Source organism: Mus caroli, unplaced genomic scaffold (assembly GCF_978045245.1).
Source record: "Mus caroli unplaced genomic scaffold, Mus_caroli_1 scaffold_20, whole genome shotgun sequence".
NCBI lineage: Eukaryota > Metazoa > Chordata > Mammalia > Rodentia > Muridae > Mus > Mus caroli.
This window is the reverse complement of record NW_028227275.1, coordinates 54,203,069-54,220,059: the sequence shown is the minus strand read 5'-3', so window position 1 is coordinate 54,220,059 and position 16,991 is coordinate 54,203,069. Positions and strand designations below refer to the sequence as shown.

The window sequence follows — 16,991 nt, the reverse complement described above, 5'->3', positions numbered from 1 at the left end:
CTTTCTTTCTTTCTTTCTTTTTTTCTTTCTTTCTCTCTCTCTTTCTCTCTCTCTCTTCCTTCCTTCCTTCCTTCCTGTCTGTCTGTCTTTATTCTCTATTTTTTATTTTTAAATTATTATTATTATTATTTTGGTTTTTCGAGACAGGATTTCTCTGTGTAGCCCTGGGTGTCCTGGAACTCACTCTGTAGACCAGGCTGGTCTCGAACTCAGAAATCCACCTGCCTCTGCTTCCCAAGTGCTGTGATTAAAGGCACACGCCACCACTGCCCGGCCCTAATTAATTTTTTATACTCCATATTTTTTTCTGCCCGCCCCCTGTCCACCCTTCTACTGTTCCACATCCCATACCTCCTCCCCAAGGAAGGGACCTTAGATGAAATACCCGACAGTAGGGAGAGGGAACTTATAGAGCCCACCTCCAGCAGGAAGATAGGACATCAAGTGAGGGATGGGGTTGCCATCCCACAGTCAGAACTCTGACCCAGTATTGTTCCTGTCTGAAAGAATTACAGATATAGAAGTGGAGAGGAGCCTGAGGAAAAGAAGGTCCAGCGACAGGCCCAAAGTGAGATCCAGCTCAAGGGGAGGTCCGAAGGCCTGACACTATTTCTGAGGCTATGGAGAGCTCACAAAAAGGGACCTAGCCTTACTGCTTTTTGATCTGAGCTTGACATCTGGGACTGTCTGTGGAGCTGGCTTGGGTGCAAAGAAAGGGGAGAGAAGAGGATGCTTCTGATGCAGAAGATGCTTCTGGTCCTGCAGGCCACAGCTTCACTCCTGAAGCTGAAAGGGGCTGGAGGGGTGTCCCTCTCTCTCCCCGGGCCATCAGCCTCTGATGAGACCCTCTAAGTGCCAGGCTGAATGCTGGTGGGCTGCTCCACTCCTTACCCAGTCTAGGTGTCAGGGTGGTGTGGAATGGTCACTTTTATTTATTTATTATAGTCATTCTGTCTATGAGATCTGTAGAGCTAGGCATGGTCAAACAGATCCTTGTAATTCTTCCGCTGGGGAGGCAGCATGCAGAGTTGGAGGCTAGGCTGGGCTCCAATGAGACCCCCATCTCAAAAACAAATAAGTGAAGTCCACTACCACCAGCACTATCAACAATGACAGGACAAAACAAAGTACCATCAGCAAGGAGAAACTAAATCAAATCCAAAACGCAATCAGAAACAGCTGGGCTGTGACCATAGAAACAGGAACAGCTTGCTCTGCAGGGTGAGAGGGAGGAGGCCTGGAGGCCTTTCTCTTTCACTCACCTTATCTGTTACTAGACCTTGAAGCTGGTTTCAGTTTAGAAGAGAGCCAGCTCTAAAGCTGAAGCTGGGGCTTTGCAGAGTGAGAGTGACAGACAGGCTTTCTCTGTGGACCCTACATAAAGCTCTTTCAAAAAATTTTAAAAGATTTATTTATTTATTTTATGTATATGAGTACACTGTAGCTGTACAGATGGTCGTGAGTCATCATGTGATTGCTGGGAATTGAACTCAGGACCTCTGGAAGAGCAGTCAGTGCTCTTACCCACTGAGCCATCTCTTTCACATTTTCCTACCCCTTTGTCTGCTTTGCCATTGGATACTTAGATCCAAGCAGGTCTGTGGTAGAATGGCTGCCATGGCTGCTGGACCACCTCTGAGGCCTTGGGTAAGTTCACCCCCACCTTGAAACTCATTTTTCTCATCTCTAAAATGATGCTGTTATAAGGATTCCAGGTAACTTGTGGATGCCCCAGTAAGGCTTGGTGGTGGCGTGTGAGTAGGGGGTTGGGGTGGGGCCGTTCTGAAAGCAGAAAGGGGCAGGCTTACCCTGGAGGAGACTAGGCCTGAGGTTTGGCGCTGGTGAGCCTAGGCAGGCAGGCAAGATTTCCTTCTTTTTCCATCATGCTTGGGGCTTTAGTACTTCTGACATGGGTGCACTCTGGGGTTGTCCTTTCTGACTAACTAGGCAGCCTGGGCAGGGACATAAGGAAGGCTAATGTGTCAGGCCAGGTCTTGTCTACCTTTCTTCTGGCCCAGAGGCTGGGAAGTCAGAGCTGTCAGACTCTTCCTTATTCTTTGCACCCCTTCCCGGCACCCATCTTGCCTACAGCATAGGCTAGCATTTTTCTTTAGGTTTAAGTGGTTTTACAGTGCTCAGCCATTATCACAATTATTTCTTACAGAAACCATACTTGCATAGGTATTAGGAGTCCTGATTAATCAGAAAATTCCCAGAGATCGATTCCAGAAGTTTCCCCGGGTTTCCACAGGTGCCTGGTGTGTTTCTGGGGGAAGCCTCAAGCTCCTTGGATTTTCTTTTCTCAAAACCGTGGCATGGAGACTCTCCAGCTTCTCACTGATTTTTTGTTTTTGGCAAGACCCAGGCTTCTTTTGTTTTTCACAAGTTTCCAGACCTTCTTCTCAGTATCAAAAGTGAAAGGCCTGCTCAGGAATTTTTCATGTTGACTGGGGCATGTGGTTTACAGGAACAGGGAGAGAATTCTCCCAGGTTGGGTTTCATAAGTACCAGAGTGCCCTTGCTGTTTCTGCATAAGGCAAACTCACAGCGCCCAGCCACGGGAGTGACAAAGCTGCTGACTGCTAAGCGTTTCCTCCGTGCGGCTTGTGTTTGTAAAACAGTGCCCACACGCACATTCACGCAGTGTGCATCGGGAGGCTGAGAGGCAAGAGGACAGTTTTGGGCGCTGTCCCTTTCATTTCTATTTTATCTTTTATTTTATTTTTTATTTGTGTGGGTGTTCTGACTGCATATATGTCTGTGTAATATGTGCAGGCAGTGCACACAGAAACCTGAAGAGAGCTTCAGATTCCATGGGACTTGAGTTACAAACGATTGTGAGCTGCCATGTGGGTGCTAGGATTCAAACCTGCGTCCTCCTAAGAGCTCTTAACCACTGAGTCATTCAGGCGGGAGGGGACTTCGATTTTTGCTTGTCTGGAAAACCCCAGTTAGGCCTTTCTGGCTGGCCGTGTGCCCCAGTGCACGGATGGAGAAGAGAGAACTTTTAGGAATTACTTCCCACCTGCTACCTTGTTGAGGCAAGCTCTCTCGTTTCCTCCTTTATGTAGAGTACTCCAGGGTACTTGGCCTATAGGCTTCTGGCACCTTCTCCTTCTCTGCCTCCTTCTTGCTACAGAGTGCTGGGCCGCAATGTATGCCACGCCTTCTGGGGTTTTGCATGGGCTCTAGACTCAGGTGAACTGGTTCATTTGCATAGCAGGTGCTTTTACTCATTCCAGTTTGCTTTGCATTTTTGTGTAGCTCTGGCTGGCCTGGAACTCAGAGATCCAGTGATTCTCTCTGTCTCTAGAGTGACAGGATCAAAGGCATGTATTGCCACCACGCCATACCACACTACACCACAACACTCTGGCTTTTTTTTTTTTTTTTTTTTTTTAAACTGGGTTCTTGAGATCAAATTCAGACCTTTGTGTTTCTGTGGCAAACACTTTATCTACTGAGCTATTTCCTCCTCCACCCAGTGCTTCATAGATTTGACTTAATCTTCAGGATGAAACTTTGAATCCGGTTCACATATAACTGTCCTCATTTTATGGCTGAAGAGAATGAAGCCTAGCGACAATTTGGATAAATTTGTCCAGGACTCTGTGGTAAGTAGTTGAGCCTTGGTTTGAACACAGAGCCCTAAGCATAGTCCCTGTGCTGTTTCTGAAAATTAAATCCTGCTCGAGTTAAACAGAGCCATCAGTAGCCAGGCTTAGTAGTTCAGGCCTGTAATCTAGGAGCTGAGGCACGTAGTGCCTTGCACATTTAAAAGGCCATTACTGAATAGAAAAGCTGGTGGTTGGTTGAGTGGAGGACGGTAAATAGACATGTGAGTAAATCATAAAAAAAGAATAAATGAACTGTTGACTAAAACAATCCCTCTGACAATTTAAACATGATTCTCAGAGATCCTGGAGCCTTTTCTGCCTTTTACATTTCTAAATAGTTCAAACCAATTGTTTTACTTCGTATTGGTTTAGAGACGATAGTTTTTATCTTGGGAATGGCATTGCTAATGTAACTCTTTATTACACTGGCCACACTACTTAAATACCATAACCTTTTGGAAAAGCCAGTTGACTGCTTTCAGTGGGTCCAGCCTGCCCTTCTCACTGTCTGGGTTGCAGTGCTTGGGTCATCCATGCCTCTCCTGCTTCCTCCAGTGCCCTGTGTGGCCTTCTTTCAGGCTACTTCCTAGTGTAGCAGTCAGGATACCCACCCATTTAGAAACCTGCCCTAGAACAAACCTCTAGTGCAGCCCACCCACACCTCAATATTGGCTGCTGTTAGTCAAAATCCGAGTCAAAAGCTTTCTGTTTTCAATAGGTGATAACCTGCCTTCTTCTTTTACTGCTGTGGCAGCTTTGACCCCCCCAACCTACCATGGTCCCCTCTTATGTGCTCTGAGCCACCACACCAGCTTTCTTTCAAAAATATTTAAAATGTTATATTTATTTTATGTATTTATTTTATCCTCCATTTCCCACCTCTCTCTGTGGCGCACGTGTGGAAGTCAGACAACTCTGGGAATTGGTTCTTTCCTTCTGTAGTGGGGTCTGGTGAGAAAACTCAGGTCATCAGGTTTGCATGACAAGTGGTTTTGGCCATTAAGTCATCTTTCCAGAATGTCAAATCTCAAGGTGGTTTCTCCCCTCCTCTGATTCTAAATTGAATATCATTCACCCTCCTCACATTCAAACAAAACCAAAACGAAAACATAGATATGTATTTATTTAAAAAAAATTTTTTTTTGAGTAGGCTTTCTTTGTGTATCTGTTCTGGAACTAGCTCTATAGACCAGGCTGGCCTTGAACTTCACCTATCTCTGCCTCCCAAATGGTGGGAGGTATGTGCTACCACTGTCCAGCTATTTAAACAATTTTAAATGCTAGAAAATCAATAATAAATGAATACTCCTAATTGAGAGTTTTATGAGGGCTTGGTAACAGATGGCATCTACCTTTTTCAGTTAAAAAAACCCAAGTATTCAATATGTGAGCATTTTCTTCTCACTTATTATTATTATTATTTTAAATAATGGGATTGGAGAGATAGCACAGTCAGCAAAGCTCTTGCTGTACAAGCCTGCAGTCTCGACACTGGGGAGGTGGGGAGAGAAGAGGCCCTGGAGCTCCTGGGCTTGCAGCTAGCTGAGTTAGTGAGCTCCAGGTTCAGTGAGAGGCCCTGTCTCAAAAGATAAGGTGAGGAATCTGATGGCGACCTCTGGGCTCTGTACGCACATGAGCACACACACAGACAGGCATACATATGAACATTAACATACACAGAGACACACAAACACATACATACATGAACACACACAGACACATGCATATGAACAGTCACAGAGACACACATGAACACTCACACTGATACAGATACATCACATACATACATGAACACACACAGACACATGCATACGAACAGTCACAGAGACACACATGAACACTCACACTGATACAGATACATCACATACATACATGAACACACACAGACACATGCATATGAACACTCACAGAGACACACATGAACACTCACACTGATACAGATACATCACATACATACATGAACACACACAGACACATGCATATGAACAGTCACAGAGACACACATGAACACTCACACTGATACAGATACATCACATACATACATGAACACACACAGACACATGCATACGAACAGTCACAGAGACACACATGAACACTCACACTGATACAGATACATCACATACATACATGAACACACACAGACACATGCATATGAACACTCACAGAGACACACATGAACACTCACACTGATACAGATACATAATCCATATGTGGTCTCTCACACACAGATCTTTAAAATTTTTATTTTTAAAGTAATTTATAGTTTAAAAAAAGTTCAAAGAATCAAATAATAAAACATAAGAAAACCAACATTTCTATCAATCACTGCGGGGACTAGCCCAGTTTGTTGTATTTTTCTCAGATCGTGCATAATATAGAATTCATTGTTATTACAAGTGTGTAAAAGTGTACACTAGGCAGAAATAGAATACTAATGTCTTCTTAGGGGGAGATGGTGATTCTGACACTCCAACCCAGGACCTTAGGCATGCTACGTAAGTGCCTACCGCTGAATTAGACCCTGACGTCATCATGTCTCCACTTAGTTTTTCGGTGAGAGAGGCATTTTTTGAGATTGGGTTTGATGAAACCCAAGTTGGCCTCCAAGGTACTGGCTGTGACCTTGAACTTCTGCTCCCCCTGCCTTCATCTCTCAGATGCTGGGATTACAGGCTTATACCTCCATACTTGGTTTTATGCAGTGCAGAGGACTGAACCTATGGCTTTGTACATGGCAAACAGATGCCCTACCAACTGAGCTACATCCCCAGTGCTTCAAGTCTCCCCACCGCCTTTATTTTTTGAGACATTGTTTCTCTGTGTAACTCTGGCTGTCCTGGACTTGCTTTGCCGACCAGGCTGGCCTTGAACACACAGAGATCCACCTGCCTTTGCCACCCAGAATGCTGGGACTAAAGGCATGCGCCACCACCTCTAACCTCTACTTGCTTATTAAAAATGTAGCTCTGGCTGTCCTGGAACTCACTCTGTAGTGGACCAGAGTGGTTTCAAACTCATAGAGATCCACCTGCTTCTGCCTCCTGTGTGCTGGGAGTAAAGATTCACCACTTCTGGCTTCAGGTTGCTTTTTTGAAAGTAATTTTTTTGTTGTTGTTGTTTTGTTTTGTTTCTGTGCTTACTCATATAAGTTCACGTTGTTCTCTTCAAAGATCCGATGTACACGTGTATATATAGGATATATTTAATCTGTTTCTACCACTGAGCTAGTTGGAGTTGTTTTTCAACATGAATTTCAGAGGCCAGAAATTCCTCAACTTGCTTGCTAAGGGAAGCAGCTGCTCTGTAGCTCTCTTTTGTGGGAAATAAAAGTGCTTTGTTCTGAAATGCTGTGGGCACACAGTGTCAGCTTTGTCACTGTTCCCATCCGTGCTGCGTGGGGTACTGTGGTGGCTTCCTGAGCCCCATTCTGGAAAAGGTAACCCTGTCCATACATCTGAGTGGTCTCTCTGCTGATCCAGCCCATGTTTCCTGTGCAGAACGCAACAGCAGTCAGCTGGGTTCCTGGGATCACCGTGGCCCTTTTATAACAGAAATTTGTTGATCTCATCTAGCAAGAATAAAAACTACAATCTGTTTTATAATCCAACTATATTTTTTAATTTCCCCTGTAGCCCCCTGCACTTCCATTGTTCTTTTATTAAGGGGTTCCAGGGACTTCTGTAATAAGGAACAATGCTCCCGTGTCTCCAAGGAAGTTTACAGGTTGGCCTCCAATGGAGAAGGGTAACATTGGCTCCAGAGGCCTACTTTTTTTTTTTTAAATTTATTTTTATTAGATATTTTCTTTATATACATTTCAAATGCTATCCTGAAAGTTCCCTATACCCTCCCTCTGCCCCGCTCCCCTACCCACCCACTCCCACTTCTTGGCCCTGGCATTCCCCTGTACTGGAGAATATAAAGTTTGCAATACCAAGGGGCCAGAGGCCTACTTTTAAGGAGCCATGCCCCTCCTATTCTTCCAGAGACAGGATGGGAATTGGCTGAGGGACTACCTGTTTCCGCTGGGGACATTTGTGTTTCCAGTTGCAGGAAGCACACTGGTCCGTTTGTAGGGGCTTTTTCTTTTACTTGTAGGTGGCTTGTCCAGGGCTGAGGGTGCCAGGAGCACGCAGTGCTGCCACAGTGGCCTGATTTACTTATTTATATTAGCGAGTCTTCCTTGTCTTTCTTGGCAAACACTTTTTGGGATATTTATAATAATTTTGACCTATTTTTCCCTCAAAGTCTGTCCATCTTTTGGATTTTCTTACACCCAGCTGTGGTCACCTGAGTTACAAAGGCCAAGTTAGTCACCTTGAAGTTTGCTGGGTCCTCTGGATCTACAGGGGCGTATGGTACAGGAGTATATAAGTATGTCTCCAGAAGGAGCCCAAGAAACGCTGAAGGCGATTCATCTGAGCCCTGTTTTACATCAGCTACTTTGTACAGATGTGAGCTGCCTGCCTGTGGTAGCCATGGAGTGATCTTCTACCTCCTTCTGCCCCACAGTTCCAGTATGCTCTCCTGGGTAAAGCCTTGTCAATTGCTGTCATTCTCTAGTAGTTGTCAAGAGTGTCTAATCCAGGTAGCACCATAGTTGTTTCTGCTAGGATTTTTTTTTCTCTCTTCCATTGTGAAGCGAGTTTAGAGAATTTGTGGGCAGTCATTCCTAGGTTGGGAGACAGTTAAAGAAAACAGAATCAACCAGGGAAATCTGAGAACTAGGGTCTGTGCCGAAAGTGGGATTCTAGTTCCCAGTTGTAAAGATCTGCAGTAGTAAATGGAATGGACATATGGGGGCCTGGTGTAGAGGAATGACAGGGCTGGAGTCCTTCTGTTTCAGGGATCAAATGGAAACTGAAGCTTTAGGTTGGCCCAGGGAGGGGGAGGTTGAGTCTGGAGTTGCTCCTGCTTTGGGGATAGGAAACAGATGCTGCACATTAGAGGAGGGAGGAAACTGAAGTCCCAGGCTGGCTGGGGGAGGAAACCGAATCTGGACACCCATTGTGACCTCTCTGATGGCTATGGAGAGGAGAAAGGACTGAATCTGGCTTCACTGGGGAACCGAGGCAGAGGAGTAATTGAATGGGGTAAGCAGGAGAGGCTGAGAGGAGGCAGAGGGAAGAGGAGGCAATGGGCTCTGGAGAGGTGGGGATAGTGCAAGGTAAAGAGGAGGGTATGGGAGAAGGAGAAGGCCCTTCTGAGAGTCCTATAGGACAGGAGTTTTGGAGGGCTTTTAGTTCCCAGCAGGGCTGGGCCTCTGGGCAGTCTTCTTTGCTATGACCAGGGTGTGACCACCTCGTCCATTCTGGACCACACAAACCTTCATCCATGGGGGCAAATCGAATGTTGCTTCTGTCCAGGGTAGAATATACCCAATCTGGTCTTGGTGGCCAGGAATACCAAGGGTGGTGCTGACCACTTCCCAGGCTACCCTGGGAGTCGAAGGTGCCCTTTGGGGGTCATTTAACCCTGAATATAAGCCACTCCAGCTCACAGGAAAATTGGAGGCCACTCTTGGTGATAAGATACAATCCTGCTTAGTTATAGGAGGGTAAATTTTGTCAAAGCTCCTGAAAACAACTTAAAGGAGAGTCAGGTTTATTAGTCTTGTTACCTATTCTGTCTGTCTGTCTGTCTGTCCAGTTGCCCAAAGTTCAGCTACATAGAAACTTATGATAAAGAAACAGAAGAGACAAGCAAAAATGCAGAAAAAGATACATCAGATTCCGTTACAGATGGTTGTGAGCCACCATGTGGTTGCTGGGAACTGAACTCAGGACCTCTGGAAGAACAGTCAGTGCTCGTAACCACTGAGCCATCTCTCCAGCCCCTGATTTATTTTATTTTTAATTGTGTGTGTGTGTATGTGATGTGAGCTGCCTGGTGTGGGTGCTAGGGACCAAATTTGGGTCACCTGCCACAGCTGTATGCACTCTATCTGCTGAGCTATCTTTTCAGCCCCTTTATTTATTTATTTATTTTTTAAATTATTGTATGTGTGTGTGTCTGGGTGTTTTTGTGTGTATAGTTCCCAGGCCAGAAGATAATATAATGTTTAAAAACTAGCTTCATTTGAAACTGGGTTTCAAACTAAGTTACTGTGTGCAAAAGAAATATCTAAGAGTTAGCATAGCCTTATGCCTAACCTAAGGACTGTTAACCACAGGATGTCTAGACTATGACCCATCAGCAGCTGAGTATACGAGGAAACTGATCTCGGAGACTCCGGACTCATAAATATTCATCGGTCAACTCATTCTGCTTCTGTAATCTTGCTTAACTGCTGCTTGCTTAAACAAACAAACAAACAAACAAACAACCCAAACAACAGCTGCAGTAACAACAACAACACCGTGATAAAACCTCATGTAGCAAAAGAAATCCCTAGAGTTGAGGCAATTGTGGTTTGTGCCTTTAGAAACCCCACAGAACTTCATAATAACTTTGGATATTGTGTCTTTGGTGTCAAAAAAAAATTTTTTTTTGAGACAGCATTTCTCTGGTCTGGAGTGGGCTGCCAATTATGCTCAATTGCTTAGACAGCAAACCCAAGATTTGCCTGTCTCCTCTCCTCCCAGAGCTGGCACTGTAAGCACACATTGTTGTGTTTTATAAAAAAGACAAGGAGAGGAGGAATATGTTTGGTGGTTGTGTGGGAAGGAGGTACCTCTGCGGGCCCATGCTGAGCTATTCCTTCCCATTCAGGGACCGGCCACATAATATAGTATAATATAGTATAGAAGAGTATAGTATAGTATAGAAGAGTATAGTATAGTATAGAAGAGTATAGTATAGTATAGAAGAGTATAGTATAGTATAGAAGAGTATAGTATAGTATAGAGTTTATTCAGGGTGTGAGGAGGGGAGTTAAGAGGGTAGTAGAGACAGAAAAAGGCAAAGAAAGAGAAAGAGTAGAGAGTAGAGGCGAGAGCAAGAAGGCAAGAGCAAGAGAGAGCAGAGCGGGCAAGTAGCCCTTTTCATAGTGAGTCAGGCACACCTGGATGTTTCCAGGTAACTATGGGGCAGAGCTTGGGCAAAATGCTAACACAGTTTCTGGGTTTGGTGGTTGTTTATGGGATGGATCTCCAAGTGGAGCAGTCTCTGGATGGTCCTTCCTTCAGTCTCTGCTCTGAACTTTGTCTCTGTAACTCCTTCCATGGGTATTTTGTTCCCCCTTCTAAGAAGAATTCTGAGCTTCTGGGCTAATATCCACTTATCAGTGAGTGCATATCATGTGTGTTCTTTTGTGATTGAGTTACCTCACTTAGAATGATATCCTCCAGATCCATCCATTTGTCTAAGAATTTCATGAAGTCATTGTTTTTAATAGCTGTGTAGTACTCCATTGTGTAAATGTACCACATTTTCTGTATCCATCAAGAACTTGCTATATCAGCCTGATATAGCTGTCTCCTGAGAGGCTCTGCCAGTACCTGGCAAATATAGAAGTGGACGCTCACAGTTATCCATTTGACAGAGCACAGGGTCCCCCAATGAAGGAGCTAAAGAAAGGACCTAAGAAGCTGAAGGGGTTTGCAGTCCCATAGGAGGAACATCAGTATGAACTAACCAGTAACCCCAGAGCTCCTTGGGACTAAACCACAAATCAAAGAAAACACACGGTGGGACTCATGGCTCTAGCTGCATATGTAGCAGGAAGATGGCCTAGTTGGTCATCAATGGGAGGAGAGGCCCTAGGTCCTGTGAAGGTTCTATGTCCCAGTATAGGGGAATGCCAGGGCTAGGAATGGGAGTAGGTGGGTTGGGGAACAGGGGGAGGGGGAAGAGGATAGGGGATTCTCAGAGGGGAAACTAGGAAAGGGGATAACATTTGAAATGTAGATAAAGAAAATATCTAATTTAAAGGAAGGAAGGAAGGAAGGAAGAGAGAGAGAGAGAGAGAGAGAGAGAGAGAGAGAGAGAGAGAGAGAGAGAGAGAGAGAGAAAGGAAGGAAGGAAGGAAGAAAGAAAGAAAGAAAGAAAGAAAGAAAGAAAGAAAGATGGATGCTAACACATGTCACCATGCTCGACTCCTTCCTGTGGACGCTGGGGATGAAATAGATGTCAAGCAAAGCAAGCCCTTTACTTACTGGGATATTTGCAGGCTACACAGTCTTGGTTGCAGCTCCTCAATTCTGTTGTATCAGAGAGAGAACAATTATTTACCAAGTATGCAAAACCTGTTAACTTGCAGATTAGAGCCTGTGGTGTCGACCACTCAGCTCCCTGAAACTGTAATTACAGGTAACTGTGAGCTGCCTGATGTGGGTGCTGGGAACCAAAGTTGGGCTATCTGCAAGAGCAGCAGGTGCCTTTAACCACTGAGCTATTTTCCTAGTTCCTTTGTATTACTGTTTCTTTTTATGTTTTGCCTTATCTATCTATCTATCTATCTATCTATCTATCTATCTATCTATCTATCTATCTATTCATTTTATACCTTGATCACAGCCCCTTTCCTCTTCTCCCAGTCCCATCTTATATACCCCTCCGCCTATTTTCCTCTCCCCTTTTCTTTAGAGTTACTACCCTGCCCTGGCACATTGTTGAATTAAGCACATCCTCTCCCAGAGGCCAGACAAAACAGCCCAGCTAGGTGAAGGGTATCCAAAGGCAGACAACAGAGTCAGAGACCACCCCTGCTCCAATTGTTAGGGGACTCACATGAGTACCAAGCCGAACATCTGCTACAAATATGCAGGGGTCCAGCCCATGCATGTTCTTTTGTTGGTGGTTTAGTCTTTGTGAGCCCCATGGGCCCAGGTTAGTTGACTCTGTAGATATTCTTGTGTTGTCCTTGACCCCCCCTCAGCACCCTCAGTCCTTCCCCCCACCCTCCCACAAGATTTCCAGAGCTCTGCCTAATGTGTGGCTGTGGGTCTCTGCATCTGTTTCCATCAGCTGCTGGATGAAGCCTCTCAGAAGACAGCTGTGCCGGGCTTCTGCCTGTAAGAGTACTAGAGTATCATCAATAGTGTCGGGCAGTTCTCTCTCATAGGGTGGGTCTTGTTAGTATCATCAATAGTGTCGGGCAGTTCTCTCTCATAGGGTGGGTCTTGTTAAAGTTCAGGAATTGCCGTACAAATGATGTGAACATTGATCTCAGTTAAGGGAAAATAGTTTATTGAACTCACACCCCAAGACTGATCAATCAGGACCACAAAAAAGTGACTCAGAGAATAAATGTGGTGCCAGTCTGTACACAGGACAGGGTTTTTCTATGAAAAACCAGAAAGTTTAAAGGCAAGCAGTGAGGTGCAGTGAAGTGGCACAACATTTTTTCTGAGTCGGTGGTCCTAGGTGAAGTAAGAGGGGAGGCACAGGTAGTGGGCGGGGGTGGGTGGGTGGGGCGGCGGCGTTCCAGTCTATTGAGACAACAGAGTCTAAGAAATTCAACCATGACTTTTTGACTTATTAATAATGTTCTTCAGTGTTTGTTAAAGTAATAACACCTAAAAAGTGAGTGAACTTAATTTCTCCTTGTAAGGAATATGGAAACTGAATACAAAATGGCTACAGTTACGTTAAAAAGAGCAGGTCTCAACGGGTCTCAAGTTGGGCGGTCACCGGTTGGACATTGTGTGAATCTTTGCTCCATTTTTATTCCTGCACATCTTGTAGGCAGGACAAATTTTGGGTTGAAGGTTTTGTGGGTGGTTCCAGAGGAAGGAGGAGGTCACTTCAGTCTCCATATCCCCAGCTGCTAGAAGTCTCAGCTAGGGTCACTCCTATAGAATTCTGGGAGCCTCTCCCCTCCCAGGTTTCCGGCTCATCCTAGAGATAATCCCCCACAGATTTCTCTTCTCTAACCCAGCCCTCTCCAGCTTCCCTCTCCGCACCTGATTCCCACCCCTCTCCTCCTTGCCACTCCCTTTCCTCCCTAGTTCCCTTCCTCCATCCACCTCCAATATGAGCCCTTCTCACATTCATGTTCCTTCTCTCTGTCTCTTCTGTCTTTGGTAACCCACTAAATCCAGTTAGTGCTGCCTGTTGGAGTGCTGACTGGTCTTGTAGGCTTGCTCTGGTATGTCTTATACAGGGGACTGCAGTGCTCCTGAATGCTATGGCCATGTCATGACCAGAAGACATCTCACAGCATTTTTCTCCGACTTCTGGTTCTTCTGTCATGTTACCCGAGCATTGGGTGGGTGGGTTGGTGGTGACACAGATGTCCCGTTAGGGATGGGCACTCAGAGTGACTTATCCTCAGCACTTTGTTGACGTAGGAGTCTCTCCGTTAACTTTTGCCCACTGCAGAACAAGCTTCTATCTATGTGCATAAACACAAATATTTGGAAGGAAGTTTGACAACATGTTCATTTATTGATACAGTAGAAGTAGGTCCCCTGCTAGAGCCAGTGGCCTTCTGAGCTGTGTACTTATGACCAGGTTTATAGTATCATGCATTGTACAGGTTTCTTTTTTAGATTATTTCATGTGCATTAGTGTTTTGCATGTATGTATGTGTACTATCTTCATGTATCACCTGCGGAAGTTAGGAGAGGGCATTGGATGCCCTGGAACTGGAGTTATAGATGGTTGTAAGCAGCCATGTGGGTGCTGGGAACTTAACCTGGATCCTCTGCAAGAGCAGTAAGCACTCTTTTTTTTTTTGGTTTTTCGAGACAGGGTTTCTCTGTATAGCCCTGGCTGATCCTGGAACTCACTCTGTAGACCAGGCTGGCCTCGAACTCAGAAATCCGCCTGCCTCTGCCTCCCGAGTGCTGGGATTAAAGGCGTGCGCCACCATGCCCGGCTGCAGTAAGCACTCTTAACTGCTGAGGTGTCTCTTCAGCCCTGTTTGCAGTTTTTAGTCATAGTACATGCAGGGGTTGGGGTGAAGTTGGAGATGGGGTGGTAGCATGTTCCCTGAAGGCCTGTATCTCAGCTTTGTGAGGTGAGCCAGCATCAGACCTGCAGAGCCTGCATCCACATGGATCTGCCTACTGGAGCTGATTTGGGGGAACTTTTGGCTGCATCTTCTTAACCCAGCCTGCCCTGGTGTCAAGGATTCATGCCATCGCTAATAGTTCTGTTCTTGGTTTTGCAGCCGGAACCCAAGCCTGGAGACCTGATTGAGATTTTCCGCCCTATGTACAGACACTGGGCCATCTATGTTGGTGATGGATACGTGATCCACTTGGCTCCCCCAAGTAAGAACACCAGGGCATTCACTGTGCTGGGTCCAGGGACTGGGAAAGGATGTGGGGAGCTGTGGGCAACAGGGTGCCCCTGTGCTGTCCATGCTTCTCGATCAACCATTTGTTTCTAAGTTTATGTGAAGGCAGTCTGATGTGTCATGATGCTTTCTGAGCTTTGTTTCTTGGAGCCCAGTGTGTAAGCCCCTCAAGGTGTGTGAGTGTCCAGACCCTGCCCCTAAGGACCTTCAACTTCCAGGCTCCACCCAGAGAACAATCTAATGGCTGGATCCAGCCTCTCTAGATGCAGATGGCCAAGCTCTGCCCCACAGAGTAAAAAGCCTGAGCTCAGAACTAATCCCTACTAATCCCCATCCTGGAAATCATAAAGCCTGCCTTTCCCTCGGTTCCCTGATGCTTCTGGTCTGAGATTTTCCCTCTCAACAAAGCTCTTGTGTGAGGTTTGTTGTGCAGTGTGACTTTGCAGTAGTCCTTGGCTCCCAACTGCCAGGGTATCTTTCCCAGCAGAGGTGGAACACTTGCTGGGGGAACCTTCCCCCACTGGAACAGAGCTGTTCCATTGTCTGTGCTCCCCACTGGGGTCTGAGCTGTACTGGGATCCTATTCCCCATCTCCAGTCAACACACACAGACTCACCTTCCAGCTCACCAATCACTCAGCACCCCAACCACCAGCAACAATTAGGTCTCAACAATTAGGTAAGTCTCCTCTTTGGCCACTGCAAATGTTTTTCTGAGTCCAAGGAAGTGATCAGCACCTCCTTGGTACTCTTGGAGGTGAAGGTACCCCAGAAACAGAGGTCTTCAAGGCTATGGCTGGCCCTCTTCTCCTGACCCCATTCCTCCATCCTTGGACATTTTCAGCCGCAGTCCACCCTAATCAAATCTCCCTGGCACTTACTTTGAGCCCATTAGCAGCTCTTAGTCCTTCCAGAGCTCATTCCTCAACTACAGGACTCGCTTCTACCTCCTCCTACCTGGCCTAACCTAGTCCCAGTTCTCCCTTTACAGGAGGTTGGTTGCTGGGGTGGATGGCATGATCAGGGTATGTGTCCCTTTCTTACTAAGTGATCTCTCTCAGATAGAAGAGATGTTGGGGTCTCATGTCACAAATTCCTCTGCTTTCATGAAAAAGTTCCATTGTATCACCTAGTCTTAGTCTCACCTTCCACGACAGTTCTACAGTTCCCACCAGCAACCTTCTCTGTGAGGAGTGCAGAGGAGTCTGAGTCCAAGCTAGGGCACTTGCAGATGACATCTACCAAACTAATAAATGTCTGCTCTTGAATCTCCTGTTTCTTCTCTCTTCTCTTGCATCATTCTCTCTCCCTGGAAGTTCTACCCTCCACTTCCTGCCCAGTGATTGGCTGTCAGATCTTTGTGACAACCAATCAGCAGTGAGATAATCTCTAATACAATTCTAGATTGCCTCTAAGCATAGAGGACTGCCTGACCTTCAAGTGTCTGAGCAAGTGTGGAAGGACAAATATTTAGAAAATATAAGGCTGATGATGAGACATAGAAAGGCAAGGCTATAACACTTGCATTGGGGAGATCTTCCCCTTGCCAGAGGGGAAGCCTTCTCCCTCAGAATTATACACAATATTTATATTCTCTCTCTCTCTCTCTCCTTCTTCCCTCTCCCTCTCTCTTTTTTAGTTAACCAGGGTCCTCTGTGTGACCCTGGGTTTGGAACTATTTGATGGAACCTGGTGGGCTCGTCAGTAGGTACACAACAGAAGACAATGACTGTCTTGCCCCTAGAATTCATCCGTAGACAATAATTCAGGAGGAAGGGGTAGAGACTTGTGAGTCCCTCCCCAATCCAAGAGTGAATGTTGATAGCCCAAGTCTTATGTCTTATACATAGCTGTTTTCAATTTTCTTATTTTTAAGACAGGGTCTCATGGCTGGGTGGGTGTAGTGGTGCACTCCTCTTATACCAGTACTCAGGAGCGGAGGCAGAGACAGGCAGATCTCTGTGCTGTGAGTTCAAGCCTTAGTCTACCTAGAGTGTCCTAGGACAGGCAGGGCTACATAGATCTTGTCTCAAAACAAAACAGAACAAAAGACTAGGTCTCACTGTATCATTCTAGATGGTCTAGAACTCCTTATGTTAATCCCACTGAATGAGAGTAAAGACCACTACCCAAAATATTTTGGTCAAATAAAGCAAGCTTTATTTTCTGTCAGATAGGGCTATCTCCATA

General features: G+C 45.6%; 1 protein-coding gene across 1 annotated transcript in view; it reads left to right on the top strand.

Moving 5' to 3' along the window:
* LOC110285658 (phospholipase A and acyltransferase 3) overlaps positions 1-16,991 on the top strand; it is a 28,612-nt gene that overhangs the window by 3,312 nt on the left and 8,309 nt on the right. Inside the window, exon 3 of the mRNA XM_021151982.3 lies at positions 14,674-14,776. Coding sequence (XP_021007641.1) covers positions 14,674-14,776 — 103 coding nt within the window. The remainder of the gene's footprint in view (positions 1-14,673; positions 14,777-16,991) is intronic.